Here is a 22,761-nt window from a genome sequence, read left to right as displayed (position 1 = left end):
GTTTTGGCCAGGTCAATTTAATCTCAATTATCCTAAATCAGCAAAAGAAAAAAAGGATGAAGTTTTCGGTGGGGAGAGGGTGCGTGTACTTGATACTACCATGCTTCAGCCGTGTATCAACTACAGCTTTGGGTCCGGCTGGGTTGGCTCGTGCAGCAAGCTAAAATTTTCTATTTTCTCGATTCGTAGTGACGCTTATTACTAGAGTATATTGGGAGAGATTTAGTTCTGGACCTCATGGCTAGTTCCGGGATTCGGGCATCACAGTTCAGCAACTAGCGCGCTGCGAGCTCGAAATTCCCGAAAATGTGCGGAGACAGTCTGAATTCAGAGAATAATTCTAAAATCCCAAAGTCAACCTTAGACTTTATTTGGAACAGATAGCCATGTATATACCTAAGTAAGCCGTCGATCAAAGTCTTGTGTGCCGATCGTTGGAAATCAGTCAAATTCAGTATCTCAATTTGTAAATCACGCCAATTCCCCTTTGCACATCTCGGCACTATATACAGCAAACTCTTAGTCCATAACTTGGGTCCAAGCGCAATTGATCACCATTCACTCCGGCATCTCCAGCACGTAGCGGCCAGCGATTTTGCCATGTTCTATTTCAAATTAGTTTTGAGTCCAATATAAAAGGGAAAGAGTGACAAACCCATGAGGTCGAAGATCTTGGGGAGATCCTTCAGAGGAGCCAACTTAAAGGGAGCTTTGATCAAGCCTCGGGCAAAGAAGTCGAGAGCTTCCACGCCGTCCTGTTGATTTCCAACGTAGCTGCCCTTGATGGTGATCATGCGGACAACTGTATTGATAACAGGGGCCTTGAGAAATGCGTCCGGGGGTAAACCGATGGCCACGATTGTTCCACGGGAGCGAACGTATTCCGAGGCTTGTTGGAAAGGCTTTTCTGAAACCGCCAACAAAATAACAGCATGAGCTCCAAGGCCATCAGGAGTCGCCGCTTTCACATCAGCAACAAGGTCCTTGGACTTCGTGAAATCAACAAAGGTCTAGTTTGGTGTTTTTATTATCGTCAATTTATAGGAAGCCGGGTTATAAAGTCTTCATCTTCATACCTCAGTGCCAAGCTGCTCGCACATGGCTCTTTTCTCATCGCCTCCGTCAACGGCGATCACTCTGAGTCCCATGGCCTTTGCGTACTGCTGAGCAAGCGAACCAAGGCCACCGCCCGCCCCGACAATTGCAACAGTCTGGCCAGGGCGAACTCCGGATTCTTTCAAGCCTTTATAAACCGTAATGCCAGCACAGAGTACCGGAGCCGCTGCATCAAGGGGGACGCCCTTTGGAATCTTAGAGGCGTGAGTGGCTTTTCCGACGGCATATTGCTGGAAAGTACCATCCACAGTATACCCGGAAAGCTGCGCATCAGCGCACAGGGGGGTGTCGGATTGTCTGCAAAATTCACACTCAGAGCATGAACCGTTTAGCCACTTAAGGCCAGCGTGGTCACCAATCTCGAAGCTGCTGACGAGATTGCCCTTGGCCACGACCACTCCGGCTCCTTCGTGACCACCGACCAGGGGCATTTTGACTGGGATGGGCCAGTGACCCATCATAGCATGAAAGTCGGTGTGGCAAACGCCTGAGTAGCGAATCTTCACCAGAATCTCGTCAGGACCCGGCTTAGGAACGGGTATCTGTTTGTACACAAGCGGGCCTCCGATCTTCTCAGCCACCTGCGCCCATTGAGTTTCGGGGATGGACATATTGACGAGGTAAAAATTGATTGGAATGTGTCAGAAGTGCGTTGGAAAGAAGATAGTTTTCTTTGTTGGTTGATGATACTTCTATGGGCGTAGATTGGGGGCTTTATAGCTAAAAGTGCCGGAAGATGGTGTCCAGAGTGGAAAAGGGGTGCCGGGGCCTGTCGCTTCACACGTTGCCTGCCATCTAGGCGAATTACTCCGGGCAACCGGAATATAGTCCGTGTGAACAAAGACCCAGGATACCGCTATAGAAATTATTAGGGATCTGTGCGTACGATCCAGGAACTGTCATCCACATGCGTAGACAACGCAGCAAAGTTCATGCGGGGAAAGTTTTGCGGAGATGGCGGCGCGCCCCGCCCCCATGCGGAGCCGCATGGGGGCAATGCGATCGTGAAAGCAAAATAGCCAAATAAATCTCCAAATTATCCTTTTGCCCGGATGAAGCACAAACACGGGGTCACCGATGTCGGGCTCAAAACTACACAAGTATGTGTTGGGTTAACAACCAAGTTTACCAATTGCACCGAATTGAAATCCGAAATTGTAATATTTGGCTAGTTAATTCCACACGAAAATGATAGGATGGTGAACTGGGGGATCTCTGAAAAGATCATATTCCCACATATCACAAACACAGTTAACAGCCTCCCCCCTTTCTCTACCATCTTCCTCTATATTAAGACCATCAATATATCTTCAAAGCTTGCATTCTGCGGTTCTGGCCGCCATACTCATCGGTCTCGGGGCTCCTCTTCAATTCCGCAAGGAAAAAATGTGCTTGACCAGCCACTGCTAATAGCGAATCCGTAGGAGGATCCGTCGCTCTCATATGATTTGAACGCATACTCGTCGTAACTATCCATAGTAAGAGTTTGGGGTCCAAGGATCTCAAATGTATGTGGCTCCGCTGAACTGTCACCAGGTATGTTCTCCGGGGACTGGTGTGGCGTCTCTATTCCGGTATGTTTGGATTCGCTAGATGATACGCCTGCCCACGGCGAGTATTGAGCATTTCTGAAGAAAGGGGCGAAATTATCCTTTCCTTCCAAAATACTCCCCACGAAAGCGTGATCTTCAAATGTGAAATTCGGGCATTCAGTGTAGAAGGTTGGATCAATGATTTCATCAAAGACCTCCTCAGATGCGTCTCTCCCGCGGTCCTGGATCTGTCCCTCAAGACTGGCTTCACTTTCTGTGACCTTGTTGCTATACCTGTCATTAGCATGAAGATACAATGTTCTTGAACAGAATCCAAGCTCACCCATGATGTGTGGTATCAAGAATATTCTCTTCATGATGTTGGGGTTGCTGCACAGATAAGACGCAATACAAGTCAGCCTTGGCTGCTTTGTTTGGCACTTCGCAAAGATATTTAGGCGGTTTGCGGTCCCAATCAACACAGTTCGATTCCATTCCACGCTTCACACATTGACCACATGGCCGTTCATTTTCTAACACGTCTTGTCGGTATATCATCCTGGAATACGCTGCTCGAGACAACAAGGATGATTGGGGGTTCAGGCTTACCACACGTTTTGTGCGCTCGTTGACATGGTAAGCAGGATCTTCTAGCCTTTTTCCGGGGAGGCAATTTCTCAAATGCATTGCAAGCTGCCACGTTCGGACTAGTCATCTCGCACTTGCGTAATGCGTGATCTTCGAGGAAGGGAAAAGAGAAAGCGTCACGCTTTTCTTTGCGACAAACTTGGCACTAAGTCTTATATACACCTAAATGAACTGCTCGTTATAAGCCACTAGCGGCAAGCGTCCTCAGTAACATTGGTAGCGAGATCCAATGTAGGTCTTCACCATGCGGCTTTCGCTTTGCAAGCGGGTATGGAAAGAATATGCCAAGTTTCATGGCGTTCGCGGTACTTCTTTTCCATCTTAACAAACGCCACTTCACCGAATGCCATGTAAGCTTTGAGAGATCGATCTTGCGAGCGGCTCCGCATGTGTGGGCGTCTTAGTTGGCGCTTACAATGGTTAGCCCCCGTCCCCATACAATAATGGGGAGACTACCCTCCACTCCGCAAAATGCGGGGTAAGCTACCAACTCCACTGATCGGCTGATCTTCTGGCGTGCGGCTCCGCATGAACATCATATCCGGGGCCCCTTCCAATCCAACGAAGACGCTATGACCTGCATATCCCGTTCAAGAGATAGGAACTGTCATTGGGGTGTTTCTCATGGTCTTTGTCCATCCGACGCCCCACTACGAGAATTTCCGGCGCGTTTGACTTCGAAGGAGGAGGAAGGCAATTCAGCAAAAGTAGAAAGATCTTCGTGGTTAGGGGCCAGAGTGGACATATACGGGGGGAACACATCGATCATGCTGCATTCGTCAGATCTTGACAGCCAATCAGTGGATCCACTGTCTTTTAATCAACCAATACAGTATTGGGTTACTTCGCATTCTAGCCTTGCCCAACCTTTGTACAAACCAATACATCCCATAAAAAGTCTGATTGGACACGGCAGAAAGGAACACATTAGTACTTTTCTCCTACGGTGGAACGGAAAAGAGCAAATAACCCAGATTGCACGCCGGCCACAGAGTCAGGATCAAGGTTAAAAGCCACAAAGCCTCCATGTTGAAGACCTGTAAGTCTTGTTTCCGTTCTCAATACCTGCTACATTATATCCTTCTGCTCCTTGCCGCCACAGAGAGCCAATTTCCAGCAATAACACAATGGACAGTGACAACAGTCAGAATGGCGAGACAAAGGTTGCCTTCCAAAACAGAGAGGGCTCAGTACCTGGTCTCACTACGGTCCCAACATCGGTGACCCTGTCAGCCGAGCAATTTGAGAGGCTCTATCTGACTCCCATGACGGTCCGCCAGTCATCACTATCCAAGCAAGTTGGAAATCCGACACCTTTGTGAGTCTACTAATCATACCCTCTATGCCTGATACTATGGCGTTTTCGTCTAACAGCATGGTTCAACTTCCAGAGCACTAGGGGGCTTTGTTATTACTACGACCCCCCTTTCGTGCTGCTTGATGGCTTGGAGATCTGCCAGTGGAAATGGTGTTGCCTTCACGTAAGAGATAACCGAACAACGGGATGAGGAATCTCCATCTAATTAACGAGAAAAGTGGGCCTATCGTCTTCCTTGGTGGTCTTTTGTTGCTCATCACAAGTATTCTTGAGTTCATTCTCGGAAATACATTCCCCTGTGTCGTATTTGGTACTATTGGTAGGTCTTCCAACTCCCTGAGAAGCGCTTCCGTCACTTGTCTGCGACACTGATACTTCACAAAGGCGGATTCTGGTTTGCATTTGCAGCTACAATGATCCCCTCCTTCAATGCGGCCGGTCAGTTCCTACAACCAGAATCTCATCTCATCTAGATTATAGTATCGGCAAGCTCACTCATACATAGCTCCCTATTCCTCGTCAACCACTGATACAGCTGCCGGGCTCGCCAGCACGGGCTTCATGAATACCTACGGTAAGTGCAACCCATGATTCTCGAATTTTGGTCAACGGCGCTTACGGATAACGCCAGCATTCCTATTCATAACTATGGCGGTCCTAATGTTGATCTTCATGATTTGCGCAACACGCACCAACGTGGTATACACACTTATTTTCCTTTCCCTACTCTTGGTTTTCCTTCTCTTGTCATCGGCATATTGGCAACAAGGTCAGGGGAGTGCAGCGACTGGAGACCGATGTGTGAAGGTGAATATTATTCCCTGCTTTTCTAATTCTGCAGATGTTTGGGCTAAATGCTAAATCGACCTTTCTCAGGGGGCGGGAGCTTCACTGTTTGTCGCTAGTCTGCTCGGTTTCTACCTGTTGATTGTTCAGCTGTTTGAAGCCTTGGGATTCCCATTTCATTTGCCAGTTGGAGACTTGGCTTCACTTTGGACTCGCAACCAAGACAAGTGAGTTTTCTGAGAGCGGATTGAATCTTTTGTTCTGACAAAACAAAAGGGGCGAGCGATGCGATGTCGAAGAGGCCGCTAGCGTTCGCGACAGTTGAATCATTTGATATTACATATTAATTGATCGACGGAGAATTTGTCTCCCCGGGATATCTGGATCGTAAGGTGATATTATTGTCGGCCATTTTGTCAGACCTGGTTTTTTTAATATTTTCTGCCGTCGTTTAGCGCGAATAGAGTGCTTTGAATACTCGCTAATAGTGTCATGTCTACCAATGTGCAACCTCAATGTAGTTGTCTATGTCGTATACTAGTACTCGTTTATCTGGCTCAACATGATATCTTTTCAAGCAGTTGCTGTTTCAAGACATGGCGGAATGGTATTGTCGAATATCAGCGGTGGGATCTTACTGCTATGACCGCAAATTGTTCAGCGAGTGCCCTCTCCACCATATGTTTTTTGCATGGAGACCGGGTTCCTTCGGAACACAGGAATTGTCATGTAAAAATACTAGTGTGTTAGGATAAAATGTCGAGTGACTTGGACGGGCGTTCAGGCTGGTTAGGCCAGAGGGTCAAGGGAATGTGTGTTGATTGCTTGTTCTGTGCGACCGCTTGTGACGGGTCTTTTCTACTGGAGCTAGGATTATTACACTGGAGCTCCTCTGTCCAGTTGAGACCCGATTTACAACTGTACAAAACAGGTGGAACGGCAGGTATCCGCTGAACTGTAAGACTCCTAGTGGTAATTTACCACCCCTCAGGACGACAAGATAACCTACTCTCAGTAATTTTTCCGAACCTACACAAAGGCAATTTCTCAAAATTTCTTTCGGCCGCTTTTTGGCTTATGTGCATGTCTGTATTTTGCATTGCAGATTTCTATAAGCTTTTTTTCTTCTGGTTTTGGGCTCTGATCATGGATGAGACTCTCTGGCAGTTTTGGGAACATATTTACATACGAACCGGATTTCTTTCCACTATTGAGTTTCGTCTTTCCGTTGTAGTGCTTGCCGTTCGCTCCCTGTGGCGCCACAGCATTGCACGAATAGATTCACGTAGAGAAGAATCCGACAGTCCTCATTACTGTGGAACCTCTTAAAGTGGACCTAGTGATTGAGAGGGGCGAAGGCAGGCTGCGGGAATAACGGTCCGCTCGTGACATCCCCACCAGGGGATGCAGGAGATAACTTGTTTTGCCAAAGCTCCACACCAATCTGATGGGGAGACGGTTTGTTGAGTTATAGACCAATGAAGATTCTAGTATATATGTAGCACAAAAACGCATATATTGGACTAGGGACGGACAAAGAAGTTTAGAGTGAGATACAAAATGGTTTTTGTTTTTGGAAAATTCGTTATGTATGTACAGTGGAAGCAAGTGCATAGTAGGACGGACCAGCACTGAGCCACCAGGCGTCCAGAACCTTAGTCTCCACCGTGCTTAGAGGACCACGAAATATCGCGTCGAACTATGATAAAGGAGTTCGGGTCGCTCTGCGGCTCCAGGTGAGCAGCCGAGTCCGGGGAACCCTTGCGAGTCTTTCTATTTCCTGCAGCACGTCCGTCGCTGCCAGACGGAAAGGAGCGGCCCTCTTGCAGACGATAAAATTCACTTGATTTTTTGCTGAGACCAAGTCCTGATGGGAAGATATGCCGTAAAAGAGGTCGAAGGGTTGGCAAACATGCAGATATAATACCAAGCGAAGGTTCAATAGAACTCCATATAAATCCACGGCCAAAGTTCCAAGTGATGTCCATATTCTCGGTCATGAGTGCCACTGCATAGCAGCGAAGCGCGCCCGCAATACAAGTGCTAAGTTAGTAGTCTATGTCAGTCTAACATTCATTGGTCTAACACGTCGAAAAGGGAAACATACAAGGCTCCAAGACCGAAGATGCCAATGACCGCAAGCTTTTGAGGGGTTGGCATATGAAGTTTCCAAACCTGGTGAAACGGGGCACAAAGGATAATAAAGTCGGTGATGGCTTCCGCAATGCCATTCCCCATGAAGTAAGCTTCAACATCTCGGCATGATCCTTGGGCATTTGTATCTCCGTATTGCTCCCAGAAATACGAGTATGGAGTGCACTGGATCAGATTAAAAACCATCACGCCAATGAACCACCCAAGCGCGAGGAATGAGCAGAAATAGAGAATGTAGGTGAAGCGAGGAATTGGAAAGATGCGATGATAGAACATAATCACCGACATTTTGATCGCAGGGATTGTACAGCTGTAGACAAATTCCATGGCGAAGACGAGCTGAGGGCCAATCATTGGGGTTAATAGTTTGGCATTTTGGGTCAAAGATAGGTTCCAACTAACCTGATACATTATCACTAGGTTGATAGAAGGGTTCCATATATGTTTACCCATTCCACCTAGTTTGGCCACTGTATAGTCTTTTAGTCGGTTGTTCTGATAATGGTAGAGCCGCCTGCGATTGTCCGTACTTAAGATATTGAGAACACAATTAGCCGTGTTGAGAACCTGTTTGGGGACGTTAATAATCTTGATAGCATTCGATAGGTAGCAATGTTTGTAGTCTTACCAATGCTATTACGATCACATAGTCATCCCACTGGAACTTCGCTTTGGACACATATCTCGCCCCAATCCGCAATCCCACAGCTATGACAGCGAGTATAGCTGGAGCAAGCACGGATGCAATGACATGTGCCGTCTGATTCTCGTAGATATCAAGGCCTGGGGGTGGTGGCGGAAGTTTCATGGCTTGGACTTCCCTTCGGTGTTAAGGGTGTGGGAAAGATGAAGATTCGGACTAGGTGGAGTTGGGATAAGGAGAGCGGAAGGGTTAGATACAGTCAACCGCAAGTGTCAAACGGGGATGCCCCGAAGATCTGCAAATGATTGTCTAGCTCGCTAAAGATTCAAGGCTCGGATCCAGAAGCAAATAATTGGCAAAATCCTCCCTATTGGCGCAATTCAATGCGTGACATTCCCTTGATCCAGAAAAACTCTTGACCCACAATGAACGGCAGAGTACCCCAGACTCGGCATTCACCGGTGGCCCAGTGGTCCTCGATCCAATGCAATAGTCACTGGGGTCGTGGTTCACAAGGATGATAATCCTCCAGCCTGAAGCCAGAGGTTCCTGTCCCCTTGGGGAAACTGTCTCGTAACAAAGACAAACTTCAGAATTAAGAAAGATCTACAGGGTTTTGAAGGAACGGCCCCCAACCGACCGTTTGGGTTGGAAAATGGAATCTGGTTCGCCTATGATCCTGGCGTCTGTTACTCCTACGCCTCGGCCGTGTGCCCCACTACCTCCACTAAGTCCATCCTGACAGTTAGCAATACGTAACTCCCCTATGCTACGGGGTACTTTCCAAAATCATATGCAATTTCTATGGCCTAGATCAAAACAACCCACCCTTAATCTCCCACATAATCCAGGTATATCTAATGGATTAGGCCTATCGCAGACTGGTTATGTTAAAGGGTTGTCCCAAGCGACCGCAAGACCACCGGAACGTTAGTTAGTGTCTCTGGCGCTAGTGCCTATAGACTCATAAAAGGAAAGAAAGCACACATCAAATTTGTTTGGCACGTCGTTTTCACACGCCAATCAACAGCTAGAGGCCTCATGCCACCTCGGAACCATCGTGGAGGCTTATGTCTTTTCGCCACTAGAGGAGGTCATGCCGGTTACGAATGAGACTCTCAGGGACTTTTTTTTTGGCCATTTACGGAAGGGAGTGGCTATAATGCCAGGTGGAGTATCGGGACATCAAGCACGGACCCGGTTAGCTAGCAGGGAGGGGCGTTAAATATCCATGACCACCCACGAAATTGCAGTTTCTCGACTGAGAAAAAGTACTCCCCAAGTAAAAAATGGACGACTTTCAGGGCTTTGCATCTCTCCCCCTTTTGGTGACCCTTAGCATACCTATAGTCCTGTATCTCCTTTACCATCTCGTCCTCTTTCCGCTGTTTCGTTCTGATCTTCGCTCCATCCCAGGCCCAGTCTTTGCCAAGCTAACTGACCTATACCGTCTCCTGCTGGTTCGTACTGGGTCTGCCCACGAGCATCATATCCGCCTTCACGAGCGCTATGGACCCCTTGTTCGCCTTGGGCCCAACAATGTCTCCGTTGGCTCTCCCGCCGCTATCCCCGTCCTTTATAACACGCGTACTCGCTACCCCAAATCGGCGTTTTACCCGGTGATGGGAAACGTGGCTCATGGGAAGGTTGTTCCAACTATTTTCTCCACACGCGACGAATCTGTTCACGAGACGATGAAGCGCCCTATCGCGCAAGTGTACGCCATGACAAATCTTAGGACGTATGAACCACTGGTGGAGAGCACTGAGTCCTTATTCTTGAAGAAGCTAGACAAATTGGCGGATGAAGGGAGAACCTTTGACCTGGGCACGTGGCTGCATTGGTTCGCGACTGATGTTATTATGGAGATCACATTTGGAAAGAGACTTGGGTTTTTGGAGAGGGAGGAGGATGTGGATGGCATCCTAGAAACAATAGAGGGCCGGTTTTGGTATGTTGCTGTTGTGAGTATAAGCCTATCCTTGACATGTCGGACGTGATTCGTAACTAATCAATCCCATCGGGTTGATAGACAGGCCAGATGCCCTGGCTCGATAAGGTATTGCACAAAAATCCTCTTGTGGGCTTTTTTTCGGGTCTTTTTTCAAAGAAAAAAGTGTCTCCTGTCCTGGAATTTGCTCTTAAACGAATAGAAGAGCGGAAAATGGAGCGCCATGATCACCCAGAAAAGAAAGGTCAAGAGCGGGACTTTTTGGCCCGGTTTCTGGACATTCAGGATAGTTACTCGCCGAGCATCCCTGATTCGTGAGATAACCCTAGCCCAACATACATCTATTACTCTACTGATATATGGTATTATTGTAGTTGGATAATATCTTGGTGTCAACAAAACGTTCAGGCCGGTTCCGATTCCACTGCAATTACGCTGACTTCAGTGATATATCACCTCTTGAAGAGCCCAGACTCCATGAAATCTTTGCTTGCCGAATTGGATAATGCCAGTCTTCCGTCGCCAGTTCCCTGGGATATTGCACATAAGCTCCCCTACCTTGATTCTTGCATTAAGGAAGCGTTGAGGATGACTCCGGCGATAGGAATCCCATTGGAGCGTGTTGCTCCGGAGGAAGGGATAGAGCTATGTGGCAAGCGCTTCGAATGTGGAACAGTGCTTGGAGTGAACGCTTGGGTTGCACAAAGGAACGAGGAGGTGTATGGGTCAGATGCTGCTTTCTGGAGGCCCGGACGCTGGAATGAAGCAAGCCAAGATAAGAGGAAAGAGATGGAGCGGGCACTTTTTGCGGTTAGTTCGTCAGCGATTCAACTTCTACATCGGCCAAGAGGGAAATACTGATATCGATTTTATTAGTTTGGAGGGGGGTCAAGAGTTTGCCTTGGAAAAAACATCTCGTATTTAGAGATGTATAAGGTTATCCCTGAACTGCTAGTAAGATTCAAGGTAAGTCACTTTGGCGTTACGGCAGCTTTGTCCATCACGAGTACACTAATTGTTTGACTCCTACCTAGTTTGCGCTCACAAACCCACAAAAGGAATGGTCATTGAAAAATGGATTCTTTACCTACACGAAGGGTGTCGAAGTCACAATTGAAAGAAGGTGGAACCATGGAAACCGATAAACAAGTATTGGCTCAACTGTGATCGTTAGTACTTCAACTTCATGGCATTCTTGAAAACAGCGCCACAGAGGTTGTTGAGAGAACGCTAATCAAATTGGTGTTTCAAGAAAGGGCTTGGGACAGGATTGCATAGACCGGATAATGTCTGCCACCGGGTCCCCGAAAAAGCAATACGGCGAGGTCTAAGCGCTTTTGATTAGCTGCCTCGTAGGGTACATCGCGAGGCTGCACGAGACAGGCATCGGCCCTGGCCATTACACTGTATTTTACGTAACGATTGAGACCAGTGTTAAAGTCCGAACCCCTCCAAAGTACCTTTTTTTACAGCATCCTTTCGAGCTACATACCGCCCGTTAATAGTAGATTTTGAGTGATTTAAACGCTAATTGCCAGCAGGATATTAGCGTGGTACCTCGAAGGGTTTTAGAATTTAGCAATGCGACTATAGCTTTCAGGCCAGCTCCGACTCATCACCAACCAGAGAGCAGCACACCCGGCGCCTTCAGCCGCACCTGCCGGACGCGGCCGAGGAGCAAAAATAGGGGGGAAACTCTTTTTTCTTCACAAAAATTATCATTCTCGGTACCTCCTCTTCTGTAGAGGAACAATCATCTCCGCGATGACCTCCTCCGCCAGTCCTGATATCACACGCTACTTCAACCGGGGACCGCTCACAACCACTTTTACCCCGCCAACAACATGCCTCCAGACCTTGTCCGAGGTCGTCTACTATGTGGATGGCACAGCTGAGTCCACAACATACTACGGGCACTGGTATGGGGACAACACAGGTTACACATGTTTCCCCACAGGCACCGTGCCTGGCACTCTACTTGCTTCCCCGACATACTGGGACACATACTGGTGTAAGAAAGATACTTAGACAACGTCGATATAAGCTTGCTTACATTATGCTTCGCAGACTCACCAGGTCTTTGCTGTCCCACTGGATGGACTACTGCAGGCCAACTGGCCGGATCATGGGATGGGTTAGATGTGACCGGCAGCACGAGTGGTGCTATTTGCTGTCCTTCGTTGGTTCTCTCTTCTCTGTAGGACTAAGCAATACTGACAGACTGTAGGGGCATGAACTTTTACTCGGAAAATCATGAGTGCAGCCAAGTCCTATCAGCAAAAGACACCATTACAATTGCAAAGGCCGGTGTAGCGATCGAATCCATCCTGACGACTCCAATCACCGTTTATGCGGACGGAATTCCACTGATTTGGGACAAATCCGATCTTCCAAGTACAACAAGCGCATCAACAACACCGTTGTCAACACAAACATCAACCGCAGCCAGCGCGACGGCAACAAACCCGTCCAACAATAATCAAAATGGTGGCTTATCAGAAGGAGCCAAGATCGGCATTGGAATCGGGGTCCCTGTGGCGGCCATTGCAATAGGAGCGGCGATATTTTTCTACTTCCTCAAACGAAACAAAAGGGCCAAAGAGGAGCCTCGCGCAGAGGTATATGCTACTCCACGAAGTCGCGGGACGCTCTCGGAGATTGCGAGTAAAGAGAATTCTGAGCCGTCGGAGCTCGCTCGTAGGGAAGATCGTTCGGAGCTTCCTTCGAGCACTCCGACTCGTGTGCTTGAATTGGCATGAATTGTATCTATTGTTTTATAGTTGTGTATTTTGACATGTCGAATGGGATTTTGGTTATCAAGACATCGCTCTAAGCACTATATAAAGTTAGAAGTAGTAATTGATATAATTAACAGCAAATACATCGTGGGGTAGTGCGGCCAGCCCGAGGACATCGGATGAACACGAGCAGCGGGAAAAATGCGAGAATCAACTGATAGGTAACAGCGCCCAGAGGCAGAGCAACTTTCTGAACTCAGAAATCCAAGGTCAAGCAATAGAGAAGTGGAAAAGCTGAAGGGGTCAAAACAACGGCTCTTTGAATATCCTGTGTATATAGGTTGCATACAAGGGGAATTTCTTAAATATACTCGTAATATCATAATTACCAAATCATAATGATACTACCCCTTATACATATCGGATTTATTGAAGGATACTAAAGAACAGGAAAAACGTAACTGAAGGGTAGACCGCGTATCATGCTTATAACACCTTTGCACTCTATGCCTCTTCCCCGCTTTAGACCATGCGGTCTGTTTGTTAAAACCACGCCACGGTAGAAACGCATATCCAGTGCTCATTATGGTATGATTGACTGTAGGGCAAATAAGAGTTATCGTAACTATGGCACCTAAGGGAGAAACCCATTCGGACAGCCATCTAGCAGCTTCAGCGCGTCTTGTTTAACTAATACTAGCAGTAGAGCCGGCGATGTGAAGACAGCCAAAATATATCTAGCTCACTATCACCAAAATCAAAATCTTCGTTTTTTCTTTCCCTCGCTTCGTGTTCACATGACCCAAACAATAAATGTATCCCATCGCTGTATATGAGTGGAGTTCAACCTCGCCAGGAGGCAACAATAACCACATCTCGCACAAGAATTGTATAGTACAGAAGAGCGGACAAAACCAAAAACCAAATCAAACATCATATAGAGAGAAGAGAAGAGGCATAAAGGAAAAACAAGTCTAACAATCAGTGAGGCCCAGTTCTCCGATGAATACGCCGTACATGATCTTTCATATTATCGACGCGACTGAACACACGACCGCAGCCGTGCCACTCGCAGACAATGCCGGGATTATGTTTTGCCTCGTGGCGAGCACGGTCCTTCTTCGAAGAGAACCCACCGTGCGTAGCCTGTGGACAGCCTTCGTGGCGACAGAAGAGATGCTTGCGGTGGCGGTTGTAGTGCTTGCGCAGGTCGCAGCCACGACGGAAGATGGCCTGCGATGAGCAGCCTGGGTGGGCGCAGCGCCAGGCGCCATCACCAATGGGGATGCCGTATCGGGTGAGGTCGCTGGGTGATGATGGAGAAGAAGGACGGGTCCGTGAGGAGGACGTTCCTGGTGGGGAGCCGTCTAGGTCTGAGGTAAAGGTTGGTGTTGGGGAGGTGCTGAGGATGGATGCGGAGTCTCCGGATACGGGGTTGCTGGTTGGAGCGTTGGGGAAGATGGCTGTTGACGGTGGTGGAGAGAGGAAGGCGTCTGGGGCAGAGAGGTTGGGTGATGACATGGCGGAAGGCCCTACGAAGGCCGCGGGAAGTGGCATCCAGGACTCGGCGGCAGTACACATATTGTCTGGGATGGCGGAGGGGTAATGGAGCGGGCTGAGGGCTGGGTAGAACCCGCCAGGGGGCTCAGGCTCCAGACCTAGGCCATCGATGGATGGAGGAGTATACCCGGGGATATCTGTAAAAGAAGAGGGTAGGGGTAATTGGCCAGAGTGTCCCGGCATAAGATAGTCTTGCATGAAGGGCGAGGTGGTCCCGGATCTGCCGACGGAAGAGGGCGGTGGAGTAGCCCTAAGATATAGCTCTGCGGTTGAGGAAGCATTGGACCAGGCATAGACCGAGCCCATTGTGTCGCTGATGCAGGAGTCCCGCCGGTGTGAGACATAGTTTTCAGGCGAGAGATAGTGTGAGAGCGACTCCGGTGCGTACTCCAGTGATTGTACGCCGGGCGAATGAGCCCTCGAGGAGCTGACAGGGATCTCCATCATGCTTACGGGGGGAAGGGATTCCAGGTCCTCGGAGCATCCCGTGCGGTCATGAACGTTATAGCCACTGCCTTGCCCCGAGGTCTGCCACTTGAGATCACTGTCCATGTTGGAGAGGGGTTCGTGGAAGAAGCCCTTGCCGGTGTATGAGGCGCTGTTTGTGCTGTCGGAGTCCAGCAGGTCAGGAAACGGCGTACGCATTTCAGCGTGAAGGTCAAGGTGAAGGCGAAGGTGGTGGTGATAGTAGTGGTAGTAGTGATGGTTGAGCGTTGGGCAGAGCCAAGAGGGCCATACGCTTGGACGGCAGAGGATGGGATGAGGAAGGATGAAGAAAAGAATTGTAAGATTTGGGAGCAGCGGGCAGTATATAATAATAAGGTTGTCGGGAGTTGTGTGTGAAGGTGGCTTGACCCCCAAAAAACATGCTGACAGCAGATCTATATGTAATTAGAACACATGAGGCAGTGCTGAAATACCCTAATCCAGGCGTTCCGCCAGCGCGGCGGGTGGTTCGATCTGCATGCCGGTAGACAGGAGATTAGAGTCAGGAAAGACATCTGTAATTCCTCGCCGACGGTCAGCTGCTCAGCCCTCCGTGGGCGTGACGAGACAGCCATTCGAGAATGGCAAGGTGGATTCTCCACCATTCCAAATGCGCCGTAGTGGAAGGGGCATCCTGTTTCTGTGTTGGTGCGGCCGCGCTGATGGGCGGCGATCGACAGCGCCAAGTTGGGCTCAATTGTGCCATCCTGCGCGGACATTGGCTCCTCGAGTAGGGCTGAGTCCATGGGTCCCCGAGCTGGGGAATCGGCTACCAGGCATTATTGGTGTCCGGTCTCTGTGCAGCAGTGATAGGCTACCGCTACGAGGGTACGAGCATTGTTTGGAGCAATTGCGTGCAGACCCGTTGATAGCACCTCCAGCCTTACCGTCGGTCGGTCGTGGCACGGTCCGGACTGTGTCCGTCTCCGGGTCCCCGCCCGGAGATATCACCCATCTACAAGTGGAGAGGTGACAAGGGTCCTGCCGGATTTTGGCCCCAATCTGTTTGGGGAAGAGCCTCGATGCAAGCGGAATCCGTGGGTTAGAGCTCTCAAGGCTGACCCCCTACACCAGCAGCATCGACGGCTGAGAATTGAATCATAGAACGCAACCGTCGTATCATGCGGCGACGTGGTATTGGATTATCATCAACAGCTCGATGAGGATGCGACGATCCTACCCACACGGGGAAATGCAAAGATTAGTTTAGGGCTTGCAGGGCCTAGCACTTGTCCAGCATAAGAATGAACCTAATTGAGCGACACCGACGGTTTGGCCGAATCTTGATGCTCCACATGTCATCGGTGACTGGCTGGTTCGTCAAATGCCCATGCTTAGCGCCGCCATCAGCCACTCACCGGTACCGGGGATGTGGAGCCCGGCCGGTGCAGTGCGGCCGCCGAGCGGTGTCGTGGTTGTGCATCAGTCGGAGTACCAGCGAAGAGGATAATAATCATGATTGCTAATAGGTCGGAACACTCCGAGGAGTCATGATTTGTAATAATGATGGTCGTAACGATGACTGCCCCCATTAGGGATTAGTTCAGTGGGCACCGAATCGTTTACCCGATTAAGCATAGTTCATCGGATCGGAGATAAGAGGAAAGGCAGACTCGTACGGCGTAGCCAAACCTGGGGGCCGGCGATGGACAATGGGCATGAGCGTCCGCCCCCAAAAAACGTGTCTCAGGATTCTTGAAGAAAAGTCTCAAACAGGATACAAAAATATTGCCGATCTATAATTTGTGATCCTCAGATCCAAATTTAAACTAGAACTCGCGTGGCTCGGGGAGCCTCGTCAGGCTCATCAGACAACAACGGCCTTTGGTCGCCCCGATCCCGATCCTCCGCATCCTTCGTGTCCTTCGGCGCATCTCGGTATAACCAGTAATGCTGGACAATAAAAACCGTGTCTGAGACAATGGTGATGTTGCCCAGCAGGAACTTGACCGGGTTGCCCGTGATTCCGCTCCAGTCGCTCTGGAGACTCGAATCGAGGACTAGTTGCACCAGCGACAGAACCCCCCCGCTCAAGTCGAGAAGAATGGGGATGATACTCCAGCCCACGGTCGACTGGCGCTTGTAATTCACCCAGGCTTGGGGCACATATTTCACCACCGTGATCAGGAGCTTGACATACGACAATGCATAAATCTTGACAAATACCCCTCCGTTAGCAACGAATTGACAAACCCGGTTGACATGACTATGTATGTATGTACTTACTACGTCAATCCACGCCCATGACGCAGGATCACGACCGCCGTCCGGGCTGCGTGCCACCACCATCCAAACAATGACCAGGGGCGCCATAACGGAACCCCAAAACAAACCCAACATAGTTTTGCTGATTCGTTGGGTGCGCAATACGCGCAACCCCCAAATACTGGGCCAAAACTGCGAGTAGACGATCGCGCTCAACAACACCGCGTGCGCCGCAAATGCCAAGTCATTGAAGCGGACGGTCGGCTCGCCGGAGTTGGGAAAACGCGCTGCATATTGCTGACGGATGACGGGGGAGTACAGAAAAGCGGACGTGTAGATCGCATAATATGAAAATCCCAAGAAGTTGATAGTGGGGAAGTCGATGGCTAACCCCGACGTGGAACCGCGCTGGTAATTATAGATGGGCTGGGGGTAGAACGAGGCAGACCAACAAAGCATGCTTACATCTAGTTAGTCGATGTCGTAAAAAGACAGGATCAACAACGTACTAGATCCATCCTAAGAGGCTGCAGGAATACACGACTGGTCAGCTCAAGTCCCAGATGACCACAAGGTCAGGAAGGGCCACACACCGAGACAGCGCCTTGACAAAGATCTCTAGTTGAGGATCCATTGTGTTTCGTCCCTCCGGGGACCCTTTCCCATGGCAAAGAAACAGGGAGGAAACGAAGAATCGTCATAATGGAGTGATGATTGATATGGGAGGTTGGAGAACGCGGTGACATTCTGCCGGCAGTATCGGTCGGTGTGGGGCTGGTTGTCCCGGTGATGTGCTGGGCCGCTCATGTGTTGTTTGTGTTCCCCGATGTTCTTCTCGTTCCAGCCGAGTTTACAACGGCATCCTCGTTGCTTCGATTTTCTCTCACTCTGCTCCGTGTCCTTTAAGCGACGATACACCACGATCCACAGCCCACATTCCTGATCATTCAGCGCATTCGATAGACCCTCATTGTTCAAGCATCTGTCACCAAATTCCTCTCCAATCGGATATTTTTCTTGTGTCGCATGGTGCATTCCTCAGTTCGGGAGATCTCAATAGATCTCCTTCGATAAATCGCACATTCCGGAGTTTCGAGATCCCACGCTGGATCAGGATTCCGCAATAATGGGGTCACAATCGGGGCTCACAGCCCCGGGAAGCAGCACATATTCCTCGAATACTCTCCATGTCGGAGATGGCACCTGGGACTCACAGCGCGATACTTTTCTGCTGCCAAATTTGATGGGAGTGAACTTTGAGACAATGCGCTATAATGGTGGGTGTTTGTGCACAGGTCTTTGAACTGGTTTAACTGATTCTTTTTTCAGGCATGGGCAATCGCTTTAAAGATATGGCCGGATACCATTCCATTATTATCGCCCACGGTGTCATTGCAACCATTGTTTTTCTGGGCATTGTCCCAACCTCGACTCTCATCATTCGATACTACTCTCGGTGGAATCCATTCTGGGCCTTCAAACTTCATGCATGGTGCCAGGTCCTTACTTTACTGTTGACAACCGTCGTGTTTGTGCTTGGGTGGTTCGCGGTCGGTCCAGAGAGAAGTCTGACCAACCCTCATCATGGGATTGGTCTGGCTATCTATGTCTTGGTGATCTTCCAAGTACTGTGGGGCTGGTTTGTGCACAAAGTTGAGAGCAAAAGAAGAAGTCGCCATGTTCCAATGAAGCTTGTGGTAAGTTATGGCTCTTTAAGCGATAATCCGGTGAAATACTAACATGCTCATTCCAGTTCCATCGGTGGCTCGGCCGGGGGCTCACCATCTTGGGCATTGTCCAAATCCCATTAGGACTCACGCTCTACGGCTCGCCAAAGGTCTTATTTATTCTTTTCACTCTAGCGGCTTTTGCGCTTTTAGTGATCTACTTCATCCTCTCATATCGCTACGACACTGAAGGATATCCCATGGGAAGCGCCCATGGCAGTCATTACACTGGACCTGCGGTTACTGAAGAACGCCATCATAGCCGATGGGGAGAAGCATTGGCCGGTGGAGCTCTTGGAGCTGGTCTGGCTGCTATGTTTCGAAGGCGTCGAACGTCGGGTCAAGCTTATGAGGACTCACGCACGTCGTACTCTGACGAAAAGTACTCCGATGAAGTCTCCAATCGCGGAGGTGGATGGGGAAAGAAACTTCTTGAAATAGGCGCACTCGCGGGTGCTGGTCTTTTGGCAAAAGGATGGTGGGATCGAAGGAAGAAAAGAGAGGAAGATGCCGAGTCGGGCCAATACAGACCTGCTCACACGCGGACAGATAGCTACACGGAAGATTCTCTCAGCAGGCTGGAAGACGGACGACCGGAGCCGAGTCACCAAACACCCCTTAATCGCCCTCCGAGCCGCCCACCAAGCCGGCCGCAGAGCCCTGGCTCGTCTTACTACTACAATAGCACCTACTTCACCGAGCCAGAGGGTGGTGGACGCGGCCATGGAATTCGAGATGCGATACTCGGCGCTGGAGCATTTGCCGCCGTGAAGAAGCTGTTTGGGCGCGGCAAAGATGAAGAAGAGAAACGTCGGCTGGAAGACATCCGCCGTCGAGAAGAGGAAGACGAAATGCTGCAGCGAGCAAACAGCAAACGGCGACAACAGTATGCTACGGGTACTTCGGGTGCCGCTGGTGCCGCAGATGCAGCGTTCTACCCCCAGCGAAGGCATACCAGTGCATACAGTGAAAGCGACATCACTTCGACAGATATGACTCCGCGGCCACCTCGACAGCAGTCCCATGGAGAGTCTTTTCTCAGCGCGGAACCCACCGGTACCGTTCATCCTATGCCCTCAGATATCCCCCCTATCCCACCAGCACACCAACAACTGTCGGGAGATCTAAGATCCTCACGACCTCATTCTCATGAGGGAAGAGACTTTGCAGCTGGGGCCGCTGCTGGAGCAGCTGCCGCTGCCGCATCCAGCTACCGTCCGAGCAGCGGTAGCCGGCATCGAGACGAGCACGTTGAATCTCCGCCAGTGTCCGTAAAAGTAAAGATGCACAACGACGGCCGACATGTGACCCTTCGTCGTCTGACAGAAGAAGAAGCAGCCGCGAGTCGTGAAGCACGACGCCGAGAGCGAAATAGCTCTCGCCGACGCACCGGTAGCGCAAGCTCTCTATCAGGTGGCGAGGGCAGCAATGACCGCTGGCGCCGCGTGGAAGAATTGGAGCGCCAACAAGCTGAACAGATGCAGCGTGAGCAAGAAGCTGCTGCCGCGGCTGCAGCAGGGTCAGGAGGAGGGCCATCAGTTGCTCCATCTTCCTACGCCCAACCGTCTCAGATGAGCAATATGCCTCCGCCACCTCCGGTACCACACCCAGCACCCTCAAGCATGCCTTATGGTGCTGGTAGCGTCACATCACCGGGGACATGGACGGGGACCGACGCCAGCGGATCCTACGCAAACAACCGGCGCCGGCGCCGTGCAGAACGAGCTCGCGCACGCCAGGATCGACAACAGTCCCATGGTGTGGAGTTTACCTGATGAATGCATGCATGCTTTGTCCGAACCTGGACGCTTCTACGATCTGTACAAAATGATTTGTTCACTTCTTCTTTTCAAGCTTCGTGTCAATATGAATAGCCCATTCGGTTCGGTTCGGTTCTCTGGGTGTGTTTTGCGAGTACAACGGTAATGGGTTCATTAGCTAGGTTACTTTTCTCATTCTTTTTTATTTATGCCAGCGTTTGAGGGTTCAAAGCCATGGTTGTTTTGTACCGGATTTCCCTCAATATACCAGATCTTGATTCTTTTTCGATTTGCTACAGCAAGACAGAGGGTATTCTCACATACTGCCTCAATTCTACATCCTAGGACTTTCACTTCGTAAATTTTTCGTTGATGCGGCTCCTTGGGTCGATAGCAGTGCCGCATGTAACCAAGTTTTGTTGAAGCGGCTGATATGGTGGGTCGGGGTTTAAGTACAGATATAATCTCAGAAGCCTTCTTTTCATTTCAGGCTAGCCCATACAGAAAAGCTTATAGGTATATCATAGTCAATCCTCCCCTCAGGAACACAACATTCGGAAGAGAATAGGCTCGCGGAAGAAAGGTAACAGAGGTAACAGTTGGAGAGCCAGACAAAGAGAATAAAGAAAATAATACACACCCCGTCTTGGAAGCAGCCATTTCCATCCGATAACGTAAAGCCCGATAACAATACAAGTCTTCCCCTAAAGGCGATGATCACAGCCTACATGGAAGTCGAGAGCTACTCCAAACTTGGACAACAGAAGGATAGCGAACGAAACGAGGAGAGCCAGAATAGATCCGACGAGCCGGAGAGCGAATACCCCGAGAGGCGAGCAGGCCAGAGATCGCGCAATAGAAAAGACAGCAATGGCGAGACGAAGGACCAGCGCTGGTAGAATGAAATTAACCTGCATAACCAGGTCATTCGGGACTGAATAGACAGCAGTGTGCGTCAGCTCCTCAATTCGTCGGGCCGTCGTGTTCATTCCCCACTGAAACACATAAGAATACACTCGCACATTTCGAGACAACGGTTGATCCAGACATTGAATCTTGTGCAAAGAAAAAGAGAAGGCGAAGAGATCACTTTGCGTCGAGGAATGATTGCATTGATCCGAAGGCGTCGACCGGTCAACGGCATTCAAGACTTCTTCTCCCAAAGCAATGTCTCCACCCTCATCGTCGTTGATTTCAGGACGTGCCTGGCCAATTCTGCGGAAGGGGAAGTTGGACAGAGATGAGAAATGGATGCCGAGCCGCTTGTTTGGACGACTTGCCGAGAGCTTGGTCGGACTGCGATACGGAGAAGCTCGAGCATGACAGCGAGTACCTTTCCACTTCTCGTACTGCTTCTTTTGGCGATGCGAGGCGACGTAATCCTGCGGGCGTTCCACTGATGGAACAGGACGACTCATCGGCCGAAGAGGACGCGGGGATTGGGGAGAGAAACGAACACATCGCACCGGCGAGAGGTCCAGTTCCTTCGGTTGGTAGACGTTCACCGGTTTATGCTCACCCATCGGCGACGTAAGAGGGCCCTGTTCATCTGTCGAGAAGCGCAATTTTGATGGTTTAAGCCATCCATTACTATGTGTGTCGTAAGAATTCTCAATCGTCGCTCCCAGCCAGTTTAGGGCGAATGCCCGTTGGGGTGCAGGGCTTGTGGGTATGTTCTCCGTGTCGCACGGCTCACACTGGATACTGTCTCGTTCACTGGGCGAGGCCGGGGTGTTTTGGGGGTTCATCGGTTCAGCGAGGCCATCCAGACCACGGTACCTGTCCAGCGTGACATCCAGCTCAAGATTGGGGAACCAAGCCTTCAGTGTATGAGGTGTTACTTCGCAAGTGTCATCAACATGCGAGGTTGCTTCGCGAGAGTCATCAGCATCGACGGCACACTCCTCGGCCGAGAGGGAGCGGGCATCCTGGGTGAGCTTGTCTTCTTGACTGTCTGCAAGACACAGTCTCTGCGGAGTCTCCTCGAATGCGATGACTGATGAAAACGAAGGGGAAAGGAAGCCCCTAACTGAGGAGTCGGTCATTGTCAGCACGCGGCTATCCACGACGCCCAGGGGATCTGATTTGATCGAGCGAGGATGGACGGGCATGATGGGGTGACGAAGGCAAAGAAGGA

The 22,761-nt window shown here is 49.9% G+C and overlaps 10 protein-coding genes across 10 annotated transcripts; 4 read left to right on the top strand and 6 right to left on the bottom strand.

Moving 5' to 3' along the window:
- Window positions 1–558: 558 nt before the first annotated feature.
- On the bottom strand, window positions 559–1,727 carry N7474_009147 (zinc-dependent alcohol dehydrogenase; the record flags this gene model as incomplete). The annotated part of the gene is made up of 3 exons (XM_057200557.1): window positions 559–605; window positions 656–1,010; window positions 1,077–1,727. 3 exons carry the CDS (start codon window positions 1,725–1,727, stop codon window positions 559–561), a joined length of 1,053 nt encoding a protein of 350 aa, XP_057048544.1.
- A 734-nt stretch (window positions 1,728–2,461) lies between these two features.
- On the bottom strand, window positions 2,462–3,143 carry N7474_009146 (uncharacterized protein; the record flags this gene model as incomplete). The annotated part of the gene is made up of 2 exons (XM_057200556.1): window positions 2,462–2,936; window positions 2,992–3,143. 2 exons carry the CDS (start codon window positions 3,141–3,143, stop codon window positions 2,462–2,464), a joined length of 627 nt encoding a protein of 208 aa, XP_057048543.1.
- A 1,280-nt stretch (window positions 3,144–4,423) lies between these two features.
- N7474_009145 (uncharacterized protein) lies at window positions 4,424–5,725 on the top strand (the record flags this gene model as incomplete). Its single annotated transcript, XM_057200555.1, has 8 exons — window positions 4,424–4,614; window positions 4,688–4,777; window positions 4,833–4,933; window positions 4,999–5,052; window positions 5,120–5,188; window positions 5,246–5,313; window positions 5,491–5,627; window positions 5,677–5,725. 8 exons carry the CDS (start codon window positions 4,424–4,426, stop codon window positions 5,723–5,725), a joined length of 759 nt encoding a protein of 252 aa, XP_057048542.1.
- Window positions 5,726–7,055: 1,330 nt separating this feature from the next.
- N7474_009144 (uncharacterized protein) lies at window positions 7,056–8,362 on the bottom strand (the record flags this gene model as incomplete). The annotated part of the gene is made up of 4 exons (XM_057200554.1): window positions 7,056–7,443; window positions 7,508–7,893; window positions 7,957–8,121; window positions 8,183–8,362. 4 exons carry the CDS (start codon window positions 8,360–8,362, stop codon window positions 7,056–7,058), a joined length of 1,119 nt encoding a protein of 372 aa, XP_057048541.1.
- Window positions 8,363–9,486: 1,124 nt separating this feature from the next.
- N7474_009143 (cytochrome P450) lies at window positions 9,487–11,073 on the top strand (the record flags this gene model as incomplete). The annotated part of the gene is given in 4 exon segments (XM_057200553.1): window positions 9,487–10,161; window positions 10,230–10,462; window positions 10,478–10,958; window positions 10,972–11,073. 4 exon segments carry the CDS (start codon window positions 9,487–9,489, stop codon window positions 11,071–11,073), a joined length of 1,491 nt encoding a protein of 496 aa, XP_057048540.1.
- An 821-nt stretch (window positions 11,074–11,894) lies between these two features.
- N7474_009142 (uncharacterized protein) lies at window positions 11,895–12,907 on the top strand (the record flags this gene model as incomplete). The annotated part of the gene is made up of 3 exons (XM_057200552.1): window positions 11,895–12,159; window positions 12,216–12,327; window positions 12,376–12,907. Coding segments are annotated over 3 exons (909 nt in total), but the record flags the coding sequence as incomplete, so codon positions are not given.
- A 960-nt stretch (window positions 12,908–13,867) lies between these two features.
- On the bottom strand, window positions 13,868–15,091 carry N7474_009141 (putative C2H2 transcription factor; the record flags this gene model as incomplete). Its single annotated transcript, XM_057200551.1, has 1 exon — window positions 13,868–15,091. One exon carries the CDS (start codon window positions 15,089–15,091, stop codon window positions 13,868–13,870), a length of 1,224 nt encoding a protein of 407 aa, XP_057048538.1.
- A 1,605-nt stretch (window positions 15,092–16,696) lies between these two features.
- N7474_009140 (putative L-cystine transporter) lies at window positions 16,697–17,771 on the bottom strand (the record flags this gene model as incomplete). Its single annotated transcript, XM_057200550.1, has 4 exons — window positions 16,697–17,086; window positions 17,159–17,597; window positions 17,647–17,664; window positions 17,731–17,771. The coding sequence occupies 4 exons, from the start codon at window positions 17,769–17,771 to the stop codon at window positions 16,697–16,699; spliced, it is 888 nt and encodes a 295-aa protein (XP_057048537.1).
- A 492-nt stretch (window positions 17,772–18,263) lies between these two features.
- On the top strand, window positions 18,264–20,639 carry N7474_009139 (uncharacterized protein; the record flags this gene model as incomplete). Its single annotated transcript, XM_057200549.1, has 3 exons — window positions 18,264–18,414; window positions 18,467–18,834; window positions 18,891–20,639. The coding sequence occupies 3 exons, from the start codon at window positions 18,264–18,266 to the stop codon at window positions 20,637–20,639; spliced, it is 2,268 nt and encodes a 755-aa protein (XP_057048536.1).
- Window positions 20,640–21,328: 689 nt separating this feature from the next.
- N7474_009138 (uncharacterized protein) lies at window positions 21,329–22,735 on the bottom strand (the record flags this gene model as incomplete). The annotated part of the gene is made up of 1 exon (XM_057200548.1): window positions 21,329–22,735. The coding sequence occupies one exon, from the start codon at window positions 22,733–22,735 to the stop codon at window positions 21,329–21,331; it is 1,407 nt and encodes a 468-aa protein (XP_057048535.1).
- Between the last annotated feature and the right edge of the window lie 26 nt (window positions 22,736–22,761).

Source organism: Penicillium riverlandense (assembly GCF_028828495.1).
Source record: "Penicillium riverlandense strain IBT 135883 chromosome Unknown utg000008l_segment0_segment0, whole genome shotgun sequence".
NCBI classification, from domain to species: Eukaryota; Fungi; Ascomycota; class Eurotiomycetes; order Eurotiales; family Aspergillaceae; genus Penicillium; species Penicillium riverlandense.
This window is presented reverse-complemented; position numbering and strand designations above follow the sequence as displayed.